This window comes from Ursus americanus, chromosome 7, assembly GCF_024610735.1.
Source record: "Ursus americanus isolate L20-20 chromosome 7, mUrsAme1.1.p, whole genome shotgun sequence".
NCBI lineage: Eukaryota > Metazoa > Chordata > Mammalia > Carnivora > Ursidae > Ursus > Ursus americanus.
Genome location: NC_142133.1, coordinates 13936138 through 13954922, shown reverse-complemented (window position 1 = coordinate 13954922; position 18785 = coordinate 13936138). Strand labels below are relative to the sequence as shown.

The 18785-nt window shown below is 39.0% G+C and overlaps 2 protein-coding genes across 5 annotated transcripts in view; one reads left to right on the top strand and one right to left on the bottom strand.

The window, feature by feature from the left end:
- CAMKMT (calmodulin-lysine N-methyltransferase) overlaps positions 1 to 11229 on the bottom strand; it is a 381062-nt gene extending 369833 nt beyond the window's left edge. The window contains exons 1-2 of the mRNA XM_045771589.2: positions 10982 to 11229; positions 5056 to 5228 (exon numbers count right to left, since the gene is read on the bottom strand). Coding sequence (XP_045627545.1) covers positions 5056 to 5228; positions 10982 to 11119 — 311 coding nt within the window. The 5' untranslated portion in view covers positions 11120 to 11229. The remainder of the gene's footprint in view (positions 1 to 5055; positions 5229 to 10981) is intronic.
- Positions 11230 to 11577: 348 nt separating this feature from the next.
- Positions 11578 to 18785, top strand: part of PREPL (prolyl endopeptidase like) — a 51562-nt gene continuing 44354 nt past the window's right edge. The window contains exons 1-2 of one of the 4 annotated variants that reach the window (XM_045771799.2): positions 11578 to 11752; positions 13080 to 13616. In XM_045771799.2, the coding sequence (XP_045627755.2) occupies positions 13398 to 13616 (219 nt within the window). In that variant the 5' untranslated portion in view covers positions 11578 to 11752; positions 13080 to 13397. The remainder of the gene's footprint in view (positions 11753 to 13079; positions 13617 to 18785) is intronic. The other 3 variants (XM_045771797.2, XM_045771800.2, XM_045771801.2) reach the window with 3 other exon arrangements.

Genomic DNA, 18785 nt, shown 5'->3' with positions numbered 1-18785 from the left:
CTATACTTTTTTTTTTTTTTAAGTAGGCTCCACGCAGAGCTTGAACTCATGACCCTGAGATCGAGAGCTGATCTGAGATTAGGAGTCAGATGCTTAACCAACTGAGCCACCCAGACACCCCTAAAACTATACTTCTTAATTATAAATTCAGTATTCCTATTTGCCTCAGATGCCAGCTTTGCCAACCTTTAAATGGCCACCTTGGTCTACCACATATGTAATGATAATCTGCCGTAGATCTAATTTCATAAGCATGCCATTACCTCACTAGTTCTTATTTCGTGAGCACTCAGAGTACAACGTACTAAGTTGAGTGGGATGAAGGTGTTATGCTTTCCCTTCCCTAGAGAAGCCATCTGTGACCTCACGGCAGCACATCTGTTGTGCTAGAAGGACGCACCACAGTCAAAGACAAGTCATTCCTGATGTCACGATGTGCATTCTAAGCTCCCAGGACAAGCCAAAAGTTAAAAGCGCTAGGCTTCCAATTCAGCAATTACCACGGCAACAGTAGTCTTATTCAAAGAAAGGGGGAGAGTTCAGGCCTCTCAGCTTCTTCTACACCTGTGACATATACACGTTTATAAATCAGTAACTCGGGCACTTTTATGGTTCCAAATATAATGTAAGTATTTAAAGCTTCCAGAATATGCAGATTGCGACCATACTGAAATTGAGTTGAAATATGGAGAGTGGGAAACAATTTCTAGCACCAATACAGTAAACTCTGTTTATAACAAAATATTAAAATCAATTGCAGATGATAAGACGGCGGGATGGGGGGTAGCTCTTAATATAAACATCACCTGGATGTTCTCTATACAAACATCTATCTAATTGCAAGAACCTCGTCTATAAGGTTCTAAGAAATAAAAAATAAAGTACCAGAAAGACAAAAAGACTTTGCCAAGGAATAAAGTAGGAGTCATACCCTGGATTTTAATTTCCTAACTTTTAATACTTCACTTAGGAACAAAGAGTCAACTATCCTCAGATACACAGAAAAGACAATACATCTTGGGGATTTTGTCTAACTTTTACCTCATCCAGACTTTTGCCTCTGATGCAAAGTCACTAAGGTAAATTCTCTGTTCCTTCATTTTATTTTTTTATTTCCACTCGCCTACTTCTCCCTGCTATTCCTTCATTTAAAGTAGCATCACACAAGGCTGACAAAAAATAATGGTCCAAGTTTTAATTTAGGCCACTGCTTATATACCTTTCAATAATACAAACAAATACAACTATGTACTTTGAATTCACAAATATCTAGTTATTTACCCTCTTAGGATACTCATTTCAAGCCTAATACAACTCTAAAGAGACAGAAATTAATACACAGGGAAATTTAAAGAAGGACAAAACAACAAGTATTGATTACAAGGATTAATCACTATATGCATCATCCCTGTTGAACTGGAGCAGGTGACGTCAGACGATAAGAACTGAGAAAGTGAAAATGGGGTTTATACTCTGTGAGGATCAAAACATCTCAAATGGGGCGCCTGGGTGGCTCAGTCCTTAAGTGTCTGCCTTCAGCTCAGGTGATCCGAGCGTCCTGGGATGGAGCCCCACATCGGGCTCCCTGCTCAGTGGAAAGCCTGCTTCTCCCTCTACCTCTGCTCTTCCCCGTTTGTGCTCTCTCTCTCACTGTCTGTCAAATAAAAAAATAAAATCTTAAAAAAAAAATCTCAAATGCTCAGCCCTTTATGAGAACCTAGAAGCAGAGCCATCATATAACATGTATTGACCATGGTTCCCATAGAGATTGTGATGGTTTTTGAGAGCCATTGATGACTCTGCCTTTTGCACTTTCTCCCCCTGGGTATCTTCTAGTGCCTTTGCCCTCATCTGAAATGACTTCTCCCTTTCCCTCAGAAGTTCCACCTACTTCCAGATCCAGCTTAAACCTCTGCCCCTCAAGGCCTTCCGAAAATCACCCTCACCTCTAAGCTCCTTATTTGTATGAAGTCTTCCAGTTCTTTGGAAATCAGTTGTGCGATGCCTAATGACAGTTCTGAGAATGGGTGCTTAAACTTTCCTTCTTATTTAATATTTTTATTACTTAACTTTTCACATATTTAAAACCCTTGAGGATAATATATCTTACATTTCTTTTTGTTAACCTATATAGAAGGTGTCATTAAATATTTATTGATTTAAATTTATTTAAAACTATTCATCACCTTTTTTTCCAGTCATTTCAAAGTGTTGATTTAACAAACTTTTAAAAATGTAGATAAGGGGTGCCTGGGTGGCTCAGCCATTGGGTGTCTGCCTTCGGCTCAGGTCATGATCCCAGGGTCCTGGGATCGAGCCCCGCGTCAGGCTCCCTGCTCTGCAGGAAGCCTGCTTCTCCCTCTCACACTCCCCTTGCTTATGTTCCCTCTCTCGCTGTCTCTCTCTGTCAAATAAATAAATAAAATCTTAAGAAATAATAAATAAAATAAAATAAAAAATGTAGATGAAAATAATAGTACTCCATTCCAAAACTACCTTCTAAACAACAACCTTTAGCTACTGCAAGTAATTTTTTTAAACTTTAGAATGCTCGCAATTCAAACAATACTGAAGAAGATAAAGGTAGCTAAAGAAATGTCATGTAAGCAGGTTGAGAAGAGAGTTGATATGAGATATTAAAGGAACAAGAATGGAGATCCATGTTGGGCAGATAACAGATAACAAGAGGAAGTGGTAAAAGAAATCAACGTGAACAAAATTGGCAATGGAATGGAATGAACTGTTCTTGGCAGATATCCTCCCCTACCTAAGCAATTGCAGTAATTTCAGTGATTTCCTATATAGTAACAGAATTATGGAGTAAGAAATAGAATGCTCAGAATAATCAATGAGGAAATTAGTTTATCTGGGCCTCAATCCCTTCCTCTGTAAAATGAATAAGTGGATACATGATTGCCTCAGGAGAGGCAGCATGTGCAGAAGTTAAAAGTGCAGTGACTGTCATTATATAAAATGTTACCAATGGAGATAGCTAGGTGAAGGTAAGTGAACTCCTTGTACTATTTCTGCAACTCCCTGAACGGCTGTAATTATTTCAAAATAAAAGTCTTTAAAAGTACAGGCTGTGGAACCAGACCACTGGGATTTGAATAGAGGCACAATCACTGGCCTTCGATCAAGTCATTTAACCTCTCTGCATTTCACTTTGCTCGTCTGCAAAATGAAGATAATCATAGTATTTACCTCATAAACTGTTGTGTGGATTAAATAAACTAATACATGTAAACTACTCACAACAGGGCTTGTCAAATAGTAGTCACTCGGTGGTCAGCCTTTATTAATGTGGTTATGATCTTTTCAAAATTATTCTAAGATAGTGTTCAGCTCTAGAATACATGTAAGCTATTGTTATCTTTGCACTACTAATGTGGAGAGAAACAAACTAGTTTGAAAAAAGAGAATAAATCTTGGTAGCTATCAAGGCCAATGTTGTAGCTTGGTCACCTGCCTTCTCTCCATAAATGAGGATTCAATGTCATATTTATATAGACAGGCTTGCGTTTATTTATTTATTTATTTATTTTTTGAAAAATGGATCTATCACAAAGAACCATGCCTTTGGAAAGGAGTCTCAGTTTATAGTGGAGCCTGCGTTCCTGCTACACCAGGGTCATCTGCCACAGAACCACGCCCTGGTTTGAAAACTCCTTAGAACAGATGTCACATTCTCTCTAGCTAACCCTTGCTAGGACCTCAAAGATGTCAGGAAATCCTCCTTGGCACGTTTGACACTTAACTGCATCTTGTCACCATTGGATATAGAGGGTAAGTATTAGAACTTTACACCTGAAGACTGCTATTGAATCAGTCTGTTCTTCTCTTTAATTTCCTTATAGATACTATCTTTCAATTGTTGAATCATCTTCATTACTACTTTGTAGAGTTACTGTAAAGATTACATTAACTAGCATACCTCAAGACACCTCTCTTTGTATGGGGCACACAGTAAGCACAAAATGCCTTTTTCTTCCCTTTCTAACCAAGAACTAAACTAATTATCTCCATCAGAACGTGAGACAGTTGAGGTATTCGAGTTAGAATCTCATAATGAATATACAGGCAAGCTCACAAACCCCTAGGTTTTTATCTACTTTTTGGAGTTTTCAACAATTACGAAACCAGATCCTAACTGTTCTTCCCTGCCCACCCTAGTCAATTTTTATCCAGATCCCAAATTTTAAGCTATTATGTCTTTTAAAGCTTAGATATTTTAAACTGAAATAGTTCAAGAAACATATACTATAAATAGACATCCTTTGTGAAAACTTTTTTTTCTTAAAATTATTCCTCGCCTCACCTAAACCTTATTCAGTCACATTCCACTTAAAATGTTTTTTGCTCTTCTTACAGTTACTGTAAATGCGCTCCTCCCTCCCTTTCAAAATGTGAAATCTTGTCAAAAAAGGAAGATTTTATAAAATCAAACACCTACAGTAATATTGCAACATGCTAGACTGTAACTGTGAGAGAAAATTCAGTAAAAATGGTGTCTTGTTACTTCAGTGCAACTCTCCTGTCTCTTCTTCAATGATTTTTAAAGCCAGAACAGTCTGTATGCTTCTCACAATATCAGTGTTTTCAGCTGAATTTTCTCCTCCTATTCTTAAGATTCTGGTCTGAAAGTGACAAAACATGAATGGAAAAAATATCAAAGCTTGATTTTTCAGATAACTACTACTTGAAGAGTAGTTTGGAAAATTCTGTTTTCACTTTCAGCCTCCCTTGCCTCTTCAAAAAGAACTTGGTTTTTTGTCAAATGCTATGAGAGAATGGTTAAAAAGAACCTTTTGATTTGCAAGCCACTTTGTCCTCAAATGCCGCTACATGCCTGAGAATTTTTTTTCTTTAGTTCTGAGAATACAACAAAACCCAGTTAAAATAGCAGGATTTCCTAACACAATGCTGCAAAACCCAAGTTCTGATCAAGATTACCGGCAAACTCAATAGAATGAACAATGAGATTCTTATTAGACTGCTTTTCTTCTACAAGAGAAAAATACTTTTTTAAAAAATCATCACTGGAGTGATGTTTACCTTAAAGAAATACTGTACTCAGGATAGAAGACACTTGTGTATTGGACCCATGCACCAACTTCCTCGTCGGCTGCCCTTTTTTTGGCTTCTGTTACTGAAAACAGATTAAATGATTCAAATCTTCTTACGGATACATGTCGCAGGCAATCATCCAGGTGCTTCTGCTTCAGAACCTTTGAAATAAAGCCAAATATCGTGTTCATATGATATATACACAGGTTAGGGGTTCAAAGTTTAAGCGGTCAGGGGACATTCATTTCCAAATACGTCAGATTAGATAATGTAGGCCAACCTCTTGCTGGAGGCGACTACAGATGATGGACAGAATACCTTTTTTTTAAAGATTTTTTTATTATTTATTTATTCAAGAGAGAGGGAGACAGTGGGAGGGAGAGAGAGTGAGAGAGAATGAGCAAGGGGAGGAGCAGAGGGAGAGGGACAAGCAGACTCCATGTTGAGTGCAGAACCCAATGTGGGGCTCAATCCCAGGACCTGAGATTATGACCGGAGCCGAAACCAAGAGTCAGATGTTCAACCGACTGAGCCACCCAGGCACCCCTGGACAGAATATCTTAAAACATTATTTAAGGTAGCAGAGAACAAAGAACAAAGCAGAGAACTAGTAAAGATTTACCAGTCTAATAACTTAAAAAGGATATAAATCCAGAGAGGTGAGCTTGGCTTTTGCAATCACTTTCCTTGTGGGGACATTGATCCAATTCCATTACAAAGAGCTAAGAAGACAAGCAGCACCTTTTACAGCCTGTGGACTTAGGGGGTAAAAGCTGAATTTCAAAGCTTACTACCTAGGCAGGGGCAGGTATATTGTTCTGAGCCTGTCTCATGCGTGTGTGTGTATGTGTGTCTATTTTAAGATAAATCAAATGAGTAATTTTGTTGGGGGTCACTGAAAACTGGGTTTTTAAATATGGGAGAAACAAAGTTGTAAGATTAATGATGGTAAGCAAAAACTCTATAGCTCTGAATCTGAATAAAGTGTAACAGAAACTAAGGGTTATTTTATCTATTAAAACATGTGTAAAAACATATATATCTCTTACATCTTACCACTTAAAAGTTCTAGAAACAATGACCAAACTAGTAGCAATGGATACACTTAATGCCCATATTGCTGTCTTTAAATATTATTTTTCTATTAAAACAAAGTAAGGCCCCTTGGAGAAATGGCATGAATTATACAAATGAACCTAGGACACCCTGCACACAAGAAACTAAGAAAGCCATAAAAAATTAAGAGTTATATCAAAAGAACTCCAAAGCCAATTTGAATAGGGTCCATTGGCCAAAGATGGGACAGCGCGAGCATTAACAAAGGTAATAAATGTAATAGAATCGAAACATATGAGTTCGTCAGGGTATTTTTTTTTTTAAATACCCCATTGATGATCTTTAAAGGATGCTAGAGAACCAGCTTATTATTTGGAAAACTAGTAAACAAAGAGAAAGAATCAAGTATTTTTCTGTCTTTCCTATATGAACTGTAACTGAGAATATCCAAATAGATAAGGGGAAGTTTGTCCTTATAGTAGTATCCCAAGAAATAAATGAGGAAGGAATGACACAATTAGAATATCACCATTTTTCAACCTTCTCATGAATTCATGAACCTAGACAATCATCACCAGGAAGAGAAATAACCAGACACCACTGTGATTACTGATGAAAGCATAGTCTACCATCATCTTGACCAACCAAACCAGACCAAGCCAAAAACATTAATCTGAATCTGATCAAGCCTCTATATCTAGCAAAGAGGAACTTGCAGGAAAAAGGGAATTAGGCATCCCATTAAACATCATCATCGAGTATAATTACTAAAAATCAACAACCTAATAGTCATAATCAAATGAAAAATAACTAAAACGTTACCTAAAACACCAAATATATTGGAAATGAAGCAATATACTTCTAAAAAAGTTATGAACCAAAAAAAAAGAAGAAGAAGAAAATCCAGTAGAAATTGGAAAGTATTTTGAACTGAATAATAAAAACACATTTCAAGACATATGAAATGCAGATAAATTCGTGCTTAGAGGAAAATTTGTGGAAAGGCTAAAAATCAGTAAGCTAAGCATCCATTGCAAAAATTACAAAAAGAGGGGCGCCTGGGTGGCACAGCGGTTAAGCGTCTGCCTTCAGCTCAGGGCGTGATCCCGGCGTCATGGGATCGAGCCCCACATCAGGCTCCTCCGCTATGAGCCTGCTTCTTCCTCTCCCACTCCCCCTGCTTGTGTTCCCTCTCTCGCTTGCTGTCTCTATCTCTGTCAAATAAATAAAATCTTTAAAAAAAAAAAAATTACAAAAAGAAGCAAATTAAGTACCCTAAAAAAACAGAAATTAATAAAGTAAACAAAAATATAGCTAGAAAGATTAAAACAGCAAAAGTTGGTTCTTTAAAGAGATTAATAAAACTGACAAACCCTTGATAACACTAATAAGAAAAAAGAGAGAAAATATAAATATGAATGTGACAGGGAGATCACTACAGATCCGCAGGCATTAAAAAATAGCAAAGGGATATTATAAAAACTATGACTATTTGGATGAAATGGACAAATTCCTAGAATACAACTACCAAAACGGACACAAGAGGAGACAAAAAGTCTGACTAGCACCAAACTATTTTAAAAATACAATGTGTAGGTCGGTAGGGGAAGGGATAATTGGATGATGGGCATTAAGAGGGCACTTGATGTGATGAGCACTGGGTGTTATACGCAACTAATGAGTTGCTAAATTCTACCTCTAAAACTAATTTTAAAAATAAAAATAAAAATACAATGCATAAATAAAAATTTTACCAAAGAAAACTCCAGGCCTAGATTGCTCATCAGCAAATTACACCAAATTTCTAAGTAAAAATTAATGCATGTCTTACCACACTCTTCACTAAATCTTCAAATAACCCTATGGGATAGATACTAATCACATGAGAGAGGAAAGAAGGGGATGTTAATTTGCTGAACATCAGAGAACTAGGAAAAGGCAAAGAATCATGCTGTTTCTTTCACCACTGGTAGTTTCAAACATATGGCATCGTGTTTTAATTTAAATCATATTGTGAAATATTCCCTTAATCAGATTAAATCAAGTATTAGACCTCTAGGTAAGACTATTCATTTTGTAGGTGTTCGTGAATGTGTGTGTAATGGTCATTGCTACTTTTTCACCTGTCCTACATCCCTTCCTCTTGGGAACTGCCCTCCCTCACTCTATGAAATAATGATGGGATTGTTATCTTCCTTGACACAGAGTGGGCTAATGTCCCAGGTAGCCAAAGTGCCTTATTCTCCTGGACCCAACAACTGGTCCAAGCTTGGCCTATTAGAGTCATTTAATGGACATTATTTGGTTGTTTGGGAAAAGGGTCATTTCTTCTGGATCACTAGTTGAGCACATGATGAAAGCCTGTAGTTGCCAAAAGCCATCTTTGCTCTCAGGTAATGAGACCCAACAAAGAGGAAAACAGAATACTATCCAAAGCCTCTACCAATATTGTTCCGTAGTCTTCATCTGATTAAAGTGAGCGCTAGGCTCAAAAGTCAGCAATTTATCATGTGACCTGGTATCAAATGATGAACTAGGTCAACGGGGTTTTTTATTTTAAAAAAAAGGTGAATTACCAAACCAAAAAAAAATATTGAACAGTTAAAGTGAAGGACCATTAGATAGCATTGAAGCCCTATGGGGTAAGGGAATGACAGAACTGTGAAGAAAAAAACAAGTAGACACAAGCAGATGCCCCTAAGAGAGAGAGCTGCATCTCTCTATCACTGTTTAGATCCCTGAGTTTTCCAGTCCTGGACACATACAAGATGTGGATGGTCCATTTGAGACATATTTACTAAGCACCTACAAATGTTTAATATACATTGTAGATTAGATTTACTATGGAAAAACATTCACTTCCTTTCTTGCCCCTTCAAGGGAAGAGTATACTTCTCTGCCCTTTGATTTTAAGCTTGGCCAAGTATCTTACTTTGGCCAACAGGATGTTAGCAAGGGCTTAAAATGTGTTTCTGTGGTTGCCCTTGCTCTCTTATACCTCTGCCATGCTCAGGAGAGTATGTCAGCCAACTGGTCCAAGGATTAGAGCCAGTCTGCTGATGACAGCTTATGTCAGTCAGCTCCCAAGAGGCCCACAGACGCACAAACAAAATAAATGCTCTCTGCTCTCTGCCATCTTAATGTTGTAGTTGTTTGTTACTAATTAACAGCTAACTGATAAAATACACTGAGGACTTAATACTATGGGCCACTTAAAGCCTGTTACTCTCAGGCTTTCCACAACACTTAATAATATCTGCCAGGCACCGCACAACGTGCAGAGGATGGAGATCAATAAAATACCATCTTTTCCCAGGGAGAACTCCCATTCTAGTAAGTTAGATGAACTCTGAATAAATGATCATAAAATGATATGGGGTTCACCGGCAGAGTGAGCAGAGGGTCTAACTCAGCCCAGAGGAGTCAGGAGAGTCTTCACAGAAGACATTAAAATGTAGTTCTGAAAAATGAACAGTCATTTAACAAGTAGGAAAGAAGATAAGACTCTAAGCAGAGTACACATGTGTATCAAAACATTAAACGCCAAAACATGAGGAGTACAAATGGCAGCCATAGCTAAAGCTTGTCTTGGTTCTGATGTAGACAGCAACTCAGAATGAATACATGTGCTGGTCAACTGGAGTTCTTACTATACTAAGAATCACTGAAATCATCACAATAAGATTTGATTGATTAATTCAAGGCCCTATTTGACTACATTGATAATTCAACTTTAACCATTTCACTGTAGAAAGTTTCTATAATGATCTGTGAAGACATGCATTTGTTATCCTATAATTTTGTAACATTAATAACAAAACCAGATCAATAATGCTTTGAGAAATGATCACTGAGTTATGTCATGACATAAAGCTGATTGGAGACAACTGCAAAGTAACCCTCATATAAGAAGCTGATTGGAGACAACTGCAAACAAAGTAACCCTCAAAAAACTAAACACATTCTCAAAGAAAGTGGCCAGTGCTGGAAAATTCTTCTCGAAATAGAACAGTCAGAAATGTAAAGTGTCCTCTTGATTCAAGTTTTCAGGAGGAAACCTCAGCAGAAGCATAACACTGGTGTTCAAAACAATAAACAGATTTTATTTCAGCAAGTTTGGAAGGGGAGAAGTTTGGAAAGAGGGTCGGCGATGTCAAATCAGAAATGTGTCAAGCTTGCATACAAGTGAAGTTACCAGCAACAGCAGCAACTCTTAAATACAAGAAAATAACCGTCATTAAACAAACCAACACACCCGGACCAGAACACCTTGGGCACCAAGAATCTCGCTGATCACTTCAAACTACAAGATCAACATGAAAACTTCACATCCCAGTAAAAGAGACAGCTCTTAATACACCTTCCACACTCCGCTGTACCGACAGCACGTGCAACGTCACAGTCCCAACACAGTCAACCACGCTGATCTCCAAGAAAAGGGGCCAAACTTTGAACCAGACTCAGGCAGGCAGATAAGAAGCAAGAAGAAACCCGGGGGAAAAGTAAAACAGAAGCAGGAAAGAGAAGCAGCATAGGATGGGGAGCAGCGGTCCCACCAACTGGATTGTTAAGCAAAGAGAAAAGTCCCCCAGATGCAGACACATATCCAAAAGAAGATCTACTTCCATCTGAGTTTCCCAAGAACTCGGCGTTGGCTGCCCCCTCCCTGCCCCACCCTAATTCCTCCCTTTTGGTGGGACCCTTAGTAGAAGCAAGGGGGCGCTTCTCAGGTGGCTCCTGGCAAAACTACAAGGGAACTCCCGGAGCCGCCAAGAGGAGAGTCGCGGCCGGTCGCTCGCCTCGTACCTGCGAGGGAAGTGACCAGATGCAAAGGTGAGGCGAGTGGACTCTCCCTTACCTGCCGCAGGAGCTTCCACCGGGCGGCTCCCAAGGGCTCCGAGACTTGAAGCCCCCGAGAGGCGCCGCCGCTTGCTGGGCCTTCGCCCACAGCTCGCTCAGCCTCGCCGGCCTGGGCGTCCGCGACCCGCGACTCCATCCCGTTAAAGTCGTCTATACCCCGAGTTGTCACGGCCACAGCTCTCCCCTGCCAGGACCTGCCGACTTCTTCCCAATCAGGACCTGTGAGCCGGACCTCCCTCCGACCGCCCCAGCGCGCGCACCCTCCCCGAATTCCGCATTTCCGGTATTCGCGTCTCCTTGGCAACCAGGGTAGCGCGGCTCGCGTCATTGCACCATTTTTGCTGGCGGCCATCTTTAGTGAGGGCGGGCCGAAAAGTGAAGGAGTTGTGGCAGAACTCGCGGGACACTGGCTCCTCTTTTCCCCTTGTCCCCTGCCTCATCTCGAGCCCAGAAGACTAGCAAAGACCGAAAAGGCTTAAAACTTTCAGGGTTTTAAGAAACCCAGGTGTAGGAGAAGACGCTCATGACCACAATAAACATGGCGAAATCTGCTTAGGGTTGGTGCTTGACTGGAGTTACGCACACCGGCGTGCTGCAAACCAGCTCTGGGCGGCTCTGGATAGGTTGTAGTTCTGCGCGTTGCAGAACGCAGACTTCGGCTGGACGCGACTGAGTTAACAGCGGTGCTCCTTCCCGAAAGCTTCTGGTTTTCGGACGTGCCCTGTCTTGTTTCGGTGTGCAGAGCCCGGCCGACTGTCCTTCAACTTGCGTACGTATGGAGGGGCATACTGTGTACAAGAGGGATTCTCCCCATTTTCCCCTCACCCAGTCACGCCTCAGTCCCCTGGTCCTCGCTTTTTGCCTGGCGTCCCTTCTCCGCGTGGCACAAACTGCCGCCACCCCATTCCCCCAGCCTCCCTGCGCTCACTTCGCCTCATCCCTGGGGTGGAGAGTTGCACCGGGAAAACGACTAGGTCCCCCCGGGAAACACCCATTCGTCTTCCCCACCCCCATCCCTGGCCTTGCATACTGTTTTCTCTCTGCGGATGAAAGATGGATGGATTGAGACTGCCGGAATGGGTATAATTATTTAGGTCCTTTTCGGTCCCTGTTACAAGGCCTTCGCGGGCGGGGGTTGGGGATGGTTACTGTTGGCTACTTACCTCTTTTCCCCACTCGCCCTTTATTTTGCTGCGACACAGAGAGAGATTGGGGGGAGGGCGCGGAGGCGTTGTAGGGGATCAGATCTCTAGTAAATCTGACGCAGTATTGTGCCTTTGATACCGAGGGGCGTTTTGTGGAAGATTGCCATGATGACATGCAACAGTGTGCAAGATACTTTGATTTCTCTTACAATAATAGTAGCCAGCATTTATTGAGTGCACACTACGTGCCAGGCACTATATTAAGATCTTTACATAAATTGTCTAATTTTATTCGTACAACTCCATAAGGTAAATGGTATCATTATCTCAGTTTTGCAGATGAAGAAACTGAGGCACAGGTGGTGAGTGCCTGAGGGACGACCTGAACCCAGGTGTCTCTCTTAACTACTAGCCTTGCTTTGATGGGTTAATGAGAACCATCTTTTCAACAGAAACCAGGGGTGGCCTCACATTGTATTTGTTCATCCTAAAGTGATGTGTTTTGTTTTAACTAAAGAGCTAAATATCTTTTCAACGTTGAGTCCAGTTGTTGATACGTCCAAGATTTGGAGCCAACCAGATTGGACTTTTTGCTGTGCTACTTTCTGTCCAAGTGACCTAGGGCACTTGCCAAAACCTCCCAGAGCCACAGCTTGCTCATCTGTAAAATGAATGTTATAATGGCTACTCTGTCAGGTCCTTATGAAGTTTAAATTAGACAAAGTACATAAAAGTGTCTGGCACTAAGCACTCAACAACTCCTCTACCTTTATTAAGTAAGTCGGCTTTACCAGTTTATCCTTCATATACATACCAGAGATACGTTCTGGATTTCCTAAGATCAAAGCCTTTTTGCCTTTTAATGCGCTCAAGAGTTCTGGAGATGCCCCCATTAAGTCTGTGTATTTGTTTGCAAATTTTATTTATTTATTTATTTTTGTTATTTTTTAGTTTGCCCCATGTGTACCAGAATCTGTGCTGCATAGTTTGAGCCTGATAGGATTGACTTTACAAATGAGACATTTAAGTCACGTCTGCCGAGAAGTGTGATTTGAATAAAACTTTAACTTACACAAGTTTTCAGGTGTTTTTAACCTGAGTTATCAGCTGTCTGCAGTTAACTCATAACCTGAAGGGTGGATGGCCCTGAAGGGGAGGGATAAGAACTGCGGATCTTAGATACTCTGAGAACCCACTACTGTGTAATCCTACCTATGAAATCATGTGCTGACAGCCCCAAAGGGAGCATAAACCAGGGACTCTGATATCATGCAGCAGAAGAGCAAATTATTTCTCCAGGCTTTGAAGTATAGTATTCCTCGCCTTGGGAAATGCATGCAGAAACAGCACTTGAATCACTGTACCTTCGCTGATCATTATTACAATAGAATAAAATTGAAAAAATATCACCTAACCAAGTGTCTGCAGAATAAACCCACGATATCAGAGTTAGCAAGAAACATCCCAAGTCGGAGCTTCTCAAGTAAGGTATGGACTTTTTAAGTTAACCTATTTGTAGGTCATTAAGATTAATTTTAGTTTAAAGATAAAGGATGGGTAAGATATCAGTTATTAACTTTCTCAGTAGTTCTAGTTTGATTTTTAAAATGCTAAGGCTCAATTGTCTGTAGTTCAATTTAGGTATAAAAGAATATACGCATATATATTTGTACAGTTATAATGTAATACATAAAGATATATATTGAAAATGATTCACTTTTGGAAATCCTTATGCTGACCAGTGCATTTCAAAGTATAATTCAGCTTTCTAAAATTCCTAGAATACCATAATAGCTTTTAACAAAATCTAATAATCTGTTTTATAAATCTCAAATTAGTGAACTTTAGTAACTCCATGTGTGTTAATTCTTTGTTTAAAAAAAAAAATGAAAAAAAGGCTTGCATTTTTGGCCACTTGGGTCCTTCAGGAAGATGCGTTCAGACTCTTGTACTTCGGCCAGACCCCAAGCTGTGGGCCTGACCTCAACCTTGAGGACCTGATTGCCATTACATGTAGAGTCACCACACATTCTCTTTGCGTGGGACAGTCCCAATCTACACCTGTTGTTCCTGTGTAATTATTAATAGTGTCCCCTTTCCTCTCAAAAATGTCATGGTTAGGATGGTAAATTATATAGCCATCCTACTTATTAGAGATTAAGCTATCTATTTATGCTGCTGCCACCTCCCTACCATATACTTGTTGTGTTCCTTAGGCTCATTAAATTACATTTGGGGGTGATACTTTCGCAATAATTTACCATATTAGTTTAATATTTCAGTTTCTGGTTTAAATTGTTTTGTTGCATACTGATTTTTTTTCTTCTTTGTTTTGACGACCTCATTTTTTTATTGTGGTAAACCATGTATAACATAAAATTGGCCATTGTAACCACTTTTAAGTGTATAATTTAGTGGCATTCATTACATTTACAATGTTGTACAGTCATCACCACTATTTTTAAAACCCTATCATCACCGAAAAGAAATGTATCCATGAAACAATAACTCCCCACTGTCTCCATTTCCAGGCCACTGGTAACCTTTAATCTATTTTCTTTCTCTATGAATTTGCCTATTCTAGATAATTCATGTAGTTGTAATCGTATGGTATTTATCCTTCTGTGTTTGGCTTATTTCATTTAACATGTTTTAAAGGTTCGTCCATGTTGTAGAATACATCAGAACTTCATCCTCTTTGTGGCTGAATAATATTCCATTGTATGTGGATACCATATCCATTTTGTCAGTGGATACTTGAGTGGCTTCTCTTTTTAAAAATGATATTTTTTTCATCTTATTTTATTGGATTCTTTTTTTTTACCCCCCAAGGTTTCCTCTTAGCTCATGCTCATGGGTTCTTGTGTGGGTTTTGGTTTTTTGTCTGTTTTTTGTTTGTTTTCGCTTTTAACTTTTTATCTGTGGTTCTTAGACTTTTTTACTCTTTACGTCTTAGTCTTTCAGATTATTTTTCTTTTTATAGTATCTTGGCTTAGTTTAACACATTTTTTTCTTTCTTTACTCAGAAATTCTTCATGTCTTTTATTTCATTATTACGTTTCGTGTGTGTGCAGCTTTATTCTACTTAGGAAACATAAACTTTAAATTTTACCTAGTCAAAAAATTTTGGATCTTTAGGTCATTTTATTTTGCACTTCGTTTGGAACATTTTGTCATCTAGTACATTTATCTTGAGTCTTAGTTTATAAATAGTAGGCAGGAATTACCGGCAGACTGACAGCTGAGATTAGCTCACACCCTGAACAGGAGGTTGACTATTTTTTCCCTCCATTTGTCCCTGAAGCAACTTTCCAATTCTCTTTCATAGATTCTTGTCACCTAGAAACTTTAACCTGACTCAGTAGCTCTTTTAGTAACTCTTTCACCTGAAAAACCAGTCCCGCTTTCACATGTGGTACATCAATCATTTCTTCTATGAGAAATGAAAGCTGTGCTGTCTATCTTTTATGATCACTGGGACCCAGGTATGCTATGAAGAGACCTATAGACAACGCACATTTTCTTTCAGCAAGCATACACTCAGTTCCAACTTTGTTCACTCCTACAGATATAATAAAGTAAAAAAAAAAAAAAGTAGTTGGTGCCTATAGGCACATTCAAATATATCTGCCTGATAATGGAGAAAAGTAAATTTGAGGGAAGACTGAAGAGATAGAATCAGTCAAACTTCATCATTATAGGGTGATTCCATTTTATTGGGGACATCTTAGTGGAGAAATAGTGAATATAGGATGATAATCCCTCTTCTGTTTGGATTCTGAAGTTCAAAAGCCTCTTAGAAAAGTTGTTTTTGACTCAACCCCCATTCCCCACAAACACACAAAGCTATTATGGTCTTTATCCCACTTAATAGATGTTTTGCTTCAAAATCTTCCTGTGTTTCATTACAGGGTAGTGTCTCTGTCACCTTCCCCCCCCCCTCACTGCTTTACCCAGATAGGCATTGAATTGTGTTCACACCATTGTCAAAAAATCAATAAATGTTAAGGTTTATCTCTGAACTCTCAGTTCTAGCCTGTTGATCCGTGTGTCTGTCATTATGCTGGTACCACACTGTCTTGATTGCTGTAGCTTTGTGTAGTAAGTTTTGAAATCAGAAAGTGTGTGAGCTCTTTCTTTGCAAATGAAAAAACCAGAGCCACAGTCCAAGGTTAAGTAAAAAAATTAGCAGAGTCAGAACTAGACATCAGGTAACCTGATTCCTAGTACCTTTCTTTTTTAGCACCTTTTATTATAAACTGTTACAAATACTAACAAAGTCAATACCATAATAAATACCCATGTACTCACTACTTGGTGTGACTTTTCTTAACTGGAAAAATAACATATTTGAAGACTCTTGTGTACTTCCTGTATCACATTCCCTAACCTCCCCAGTGGTGATCATTGTCCTTAATCTATCTTTCCATGTGTGTGTTTATATAAATTGCACATGTATTTGTATCCACAGATGACATATAGGAGTGTTTTACATGTTTTGAAACTTTATATATTATACATACAATTATATAACTTTTGTTCAACTTAACGATTTTGAGATTCCACATTAATATGTGTATTGCTAGTTTGTTTAGTACAACTACTATGTAGTATTCCATTGTTCAATATATCACAGTTAATCCATTTTCTTTGGACAGGCATGTAGATTTTCTCCAATTTCCAGATTACAAAACAAAAGCTGCAAAACATCTTATATGTATCTCCTTATTCATATGTGCTAGACTATTTCTAGATTCTTATACCTAAAATTAGAATTCCTGATTGTATTCATATGCTGATGTTTCATTATCAAATTAAGTTGATAAACCATCTTAAATGCAAACAAGGAATATATGAGAGTTCTTTTTATATCTCACTTGTATTATCAGACCTTTTCCTTTTTGCCCTTCCAACAGATAAATGTGTCAAGTATTTCATTGTTTAATATTCATTGCCCTGATTAATAATGAAGTTGAGCTGCTTTTCTGTGTTAACTCCTTTGGTTTTATCTTGAATTACTTACTCATATGCCTTGACCATTCTTCTTATTGGGTTTTCTTTTTCTTACTGATTTGTGAAAGTTCTTTAGATGTCCGTTGTCTTTTATGTACTGTAGATACCTTTTTTGTAATTAGTGCTATGTCTTTTCACTTTGTTTATGTCTTTTGTTTAAATAGGTCTTTACATTTTTGTTTTATGCTTTATTTCATTCTACTCAGCAGCTACTTGTTGAACACTTATGCACCATTCTAGCAATCCAATATGTAGCAGTGAGCAAAGGGAACAAAATCCCTGCCTTCATGAAGCTTACCATTCTAGTTGAGAGAAGGGAGAAGAAAAACGAAACATATGAATGACACAAAGTATGTCAGAGTCAGTAGGTACAGTGAAACATAAAATAAGACAGGGAAAGAATGAATAGGCCATATGGAGACAGGGAGGATTGTAATTTTAATAGGATGGTCAGGGAAGGCCTAACTGTGAAGGTGACATTTGAGCAATAGCTTGGAGGAGGTGTTTGGACATAGGGTATAGCAAGTTCTAAAAACTGAGGTAGGAGCAATCCAGTCATGTTCAAGCCGTATCAAAGAGGCCAGTGTGGCTCAGAGTAAGTGTGTGTGGGAGGAGTGTAGTAGTAGATGGGGTCATCAAGGTCGGTAGGCCATTGCAAGGATTTTCACTTTTCCTCTTGAGTGAGATGGAAAACCATTGGAGGGCTTTGAGTGAAGACGTGATATGATCTGACTTTAGGCTCACTGTAGCTCTTTTGTTGAAAATAGCCTGTGGAAGACAGGAGCAGAAACAGAGAGCATTTAGGCTTTCTCCTTATCCAAAGGAGAAAGGATAACAGTACAGACAAAGTAGTACCAGTACAAGAGTAAGAAGTGGTTAGATTCTGGATAGATCATGCAAGTGGAATTGAAAGGATTTGCAGATTGCTTGGTTGTATCAAGAGAGAAAGAGAAGACTGTGGTTTTAAGCCTTGAGCAGCTGGAAGGGCAGAATTGTCATTTATCAAGATAGGAGTGATTAAAGAACCAGAGTTTTTGAGGGGAGAGGGTACATGGGGAGATTGGAAGTTCAGTTTGGGACATTTTTCAACATACCTATTAGCCATCCAGGTGGAAGTGTTGAGTAGTCACTTGGATAAACAGGTTCAACTTGTGCAGGGGAAAGGTTCAGGTAGAAATACAAATTTGGGAGTTCTCAGCATATAAATAGCATTTAAGGTCATGAGGCTGGATGAGATCACCAAGGCAATTAGTAGACTGTAGATGAAGAAGTGATCCAGGACATGCTGATGTTAAGAAGCCAGGGAGTTGAATAGGAACTGCTAATGAGACTGAGAAGGGCTAGTGAGATAGGAGGAAAACAATAAGAATGAGGTGTCCTGGAAGTCAAGTGAAGAAAAGTATTCTTGGAAGGAGGAAGTTATGAACTGTGTCCTGATGCTTATAGGTCACATAACACCTTACCTAGAATAACATTTGTGTTTTGCAGTGCCCTTGACAAGAGCAGTCAGTGGAATGAGAAGGGCAGAAATCTTAGGAGGCTCAAGAGAAGGGAGGAAAGGAATTGGAAGCAGGGGGCATAGAAAACAGTTACTTCTCTTCATTTAACAATCACTTTTGAATAATGAAACAGCAAATATAACTA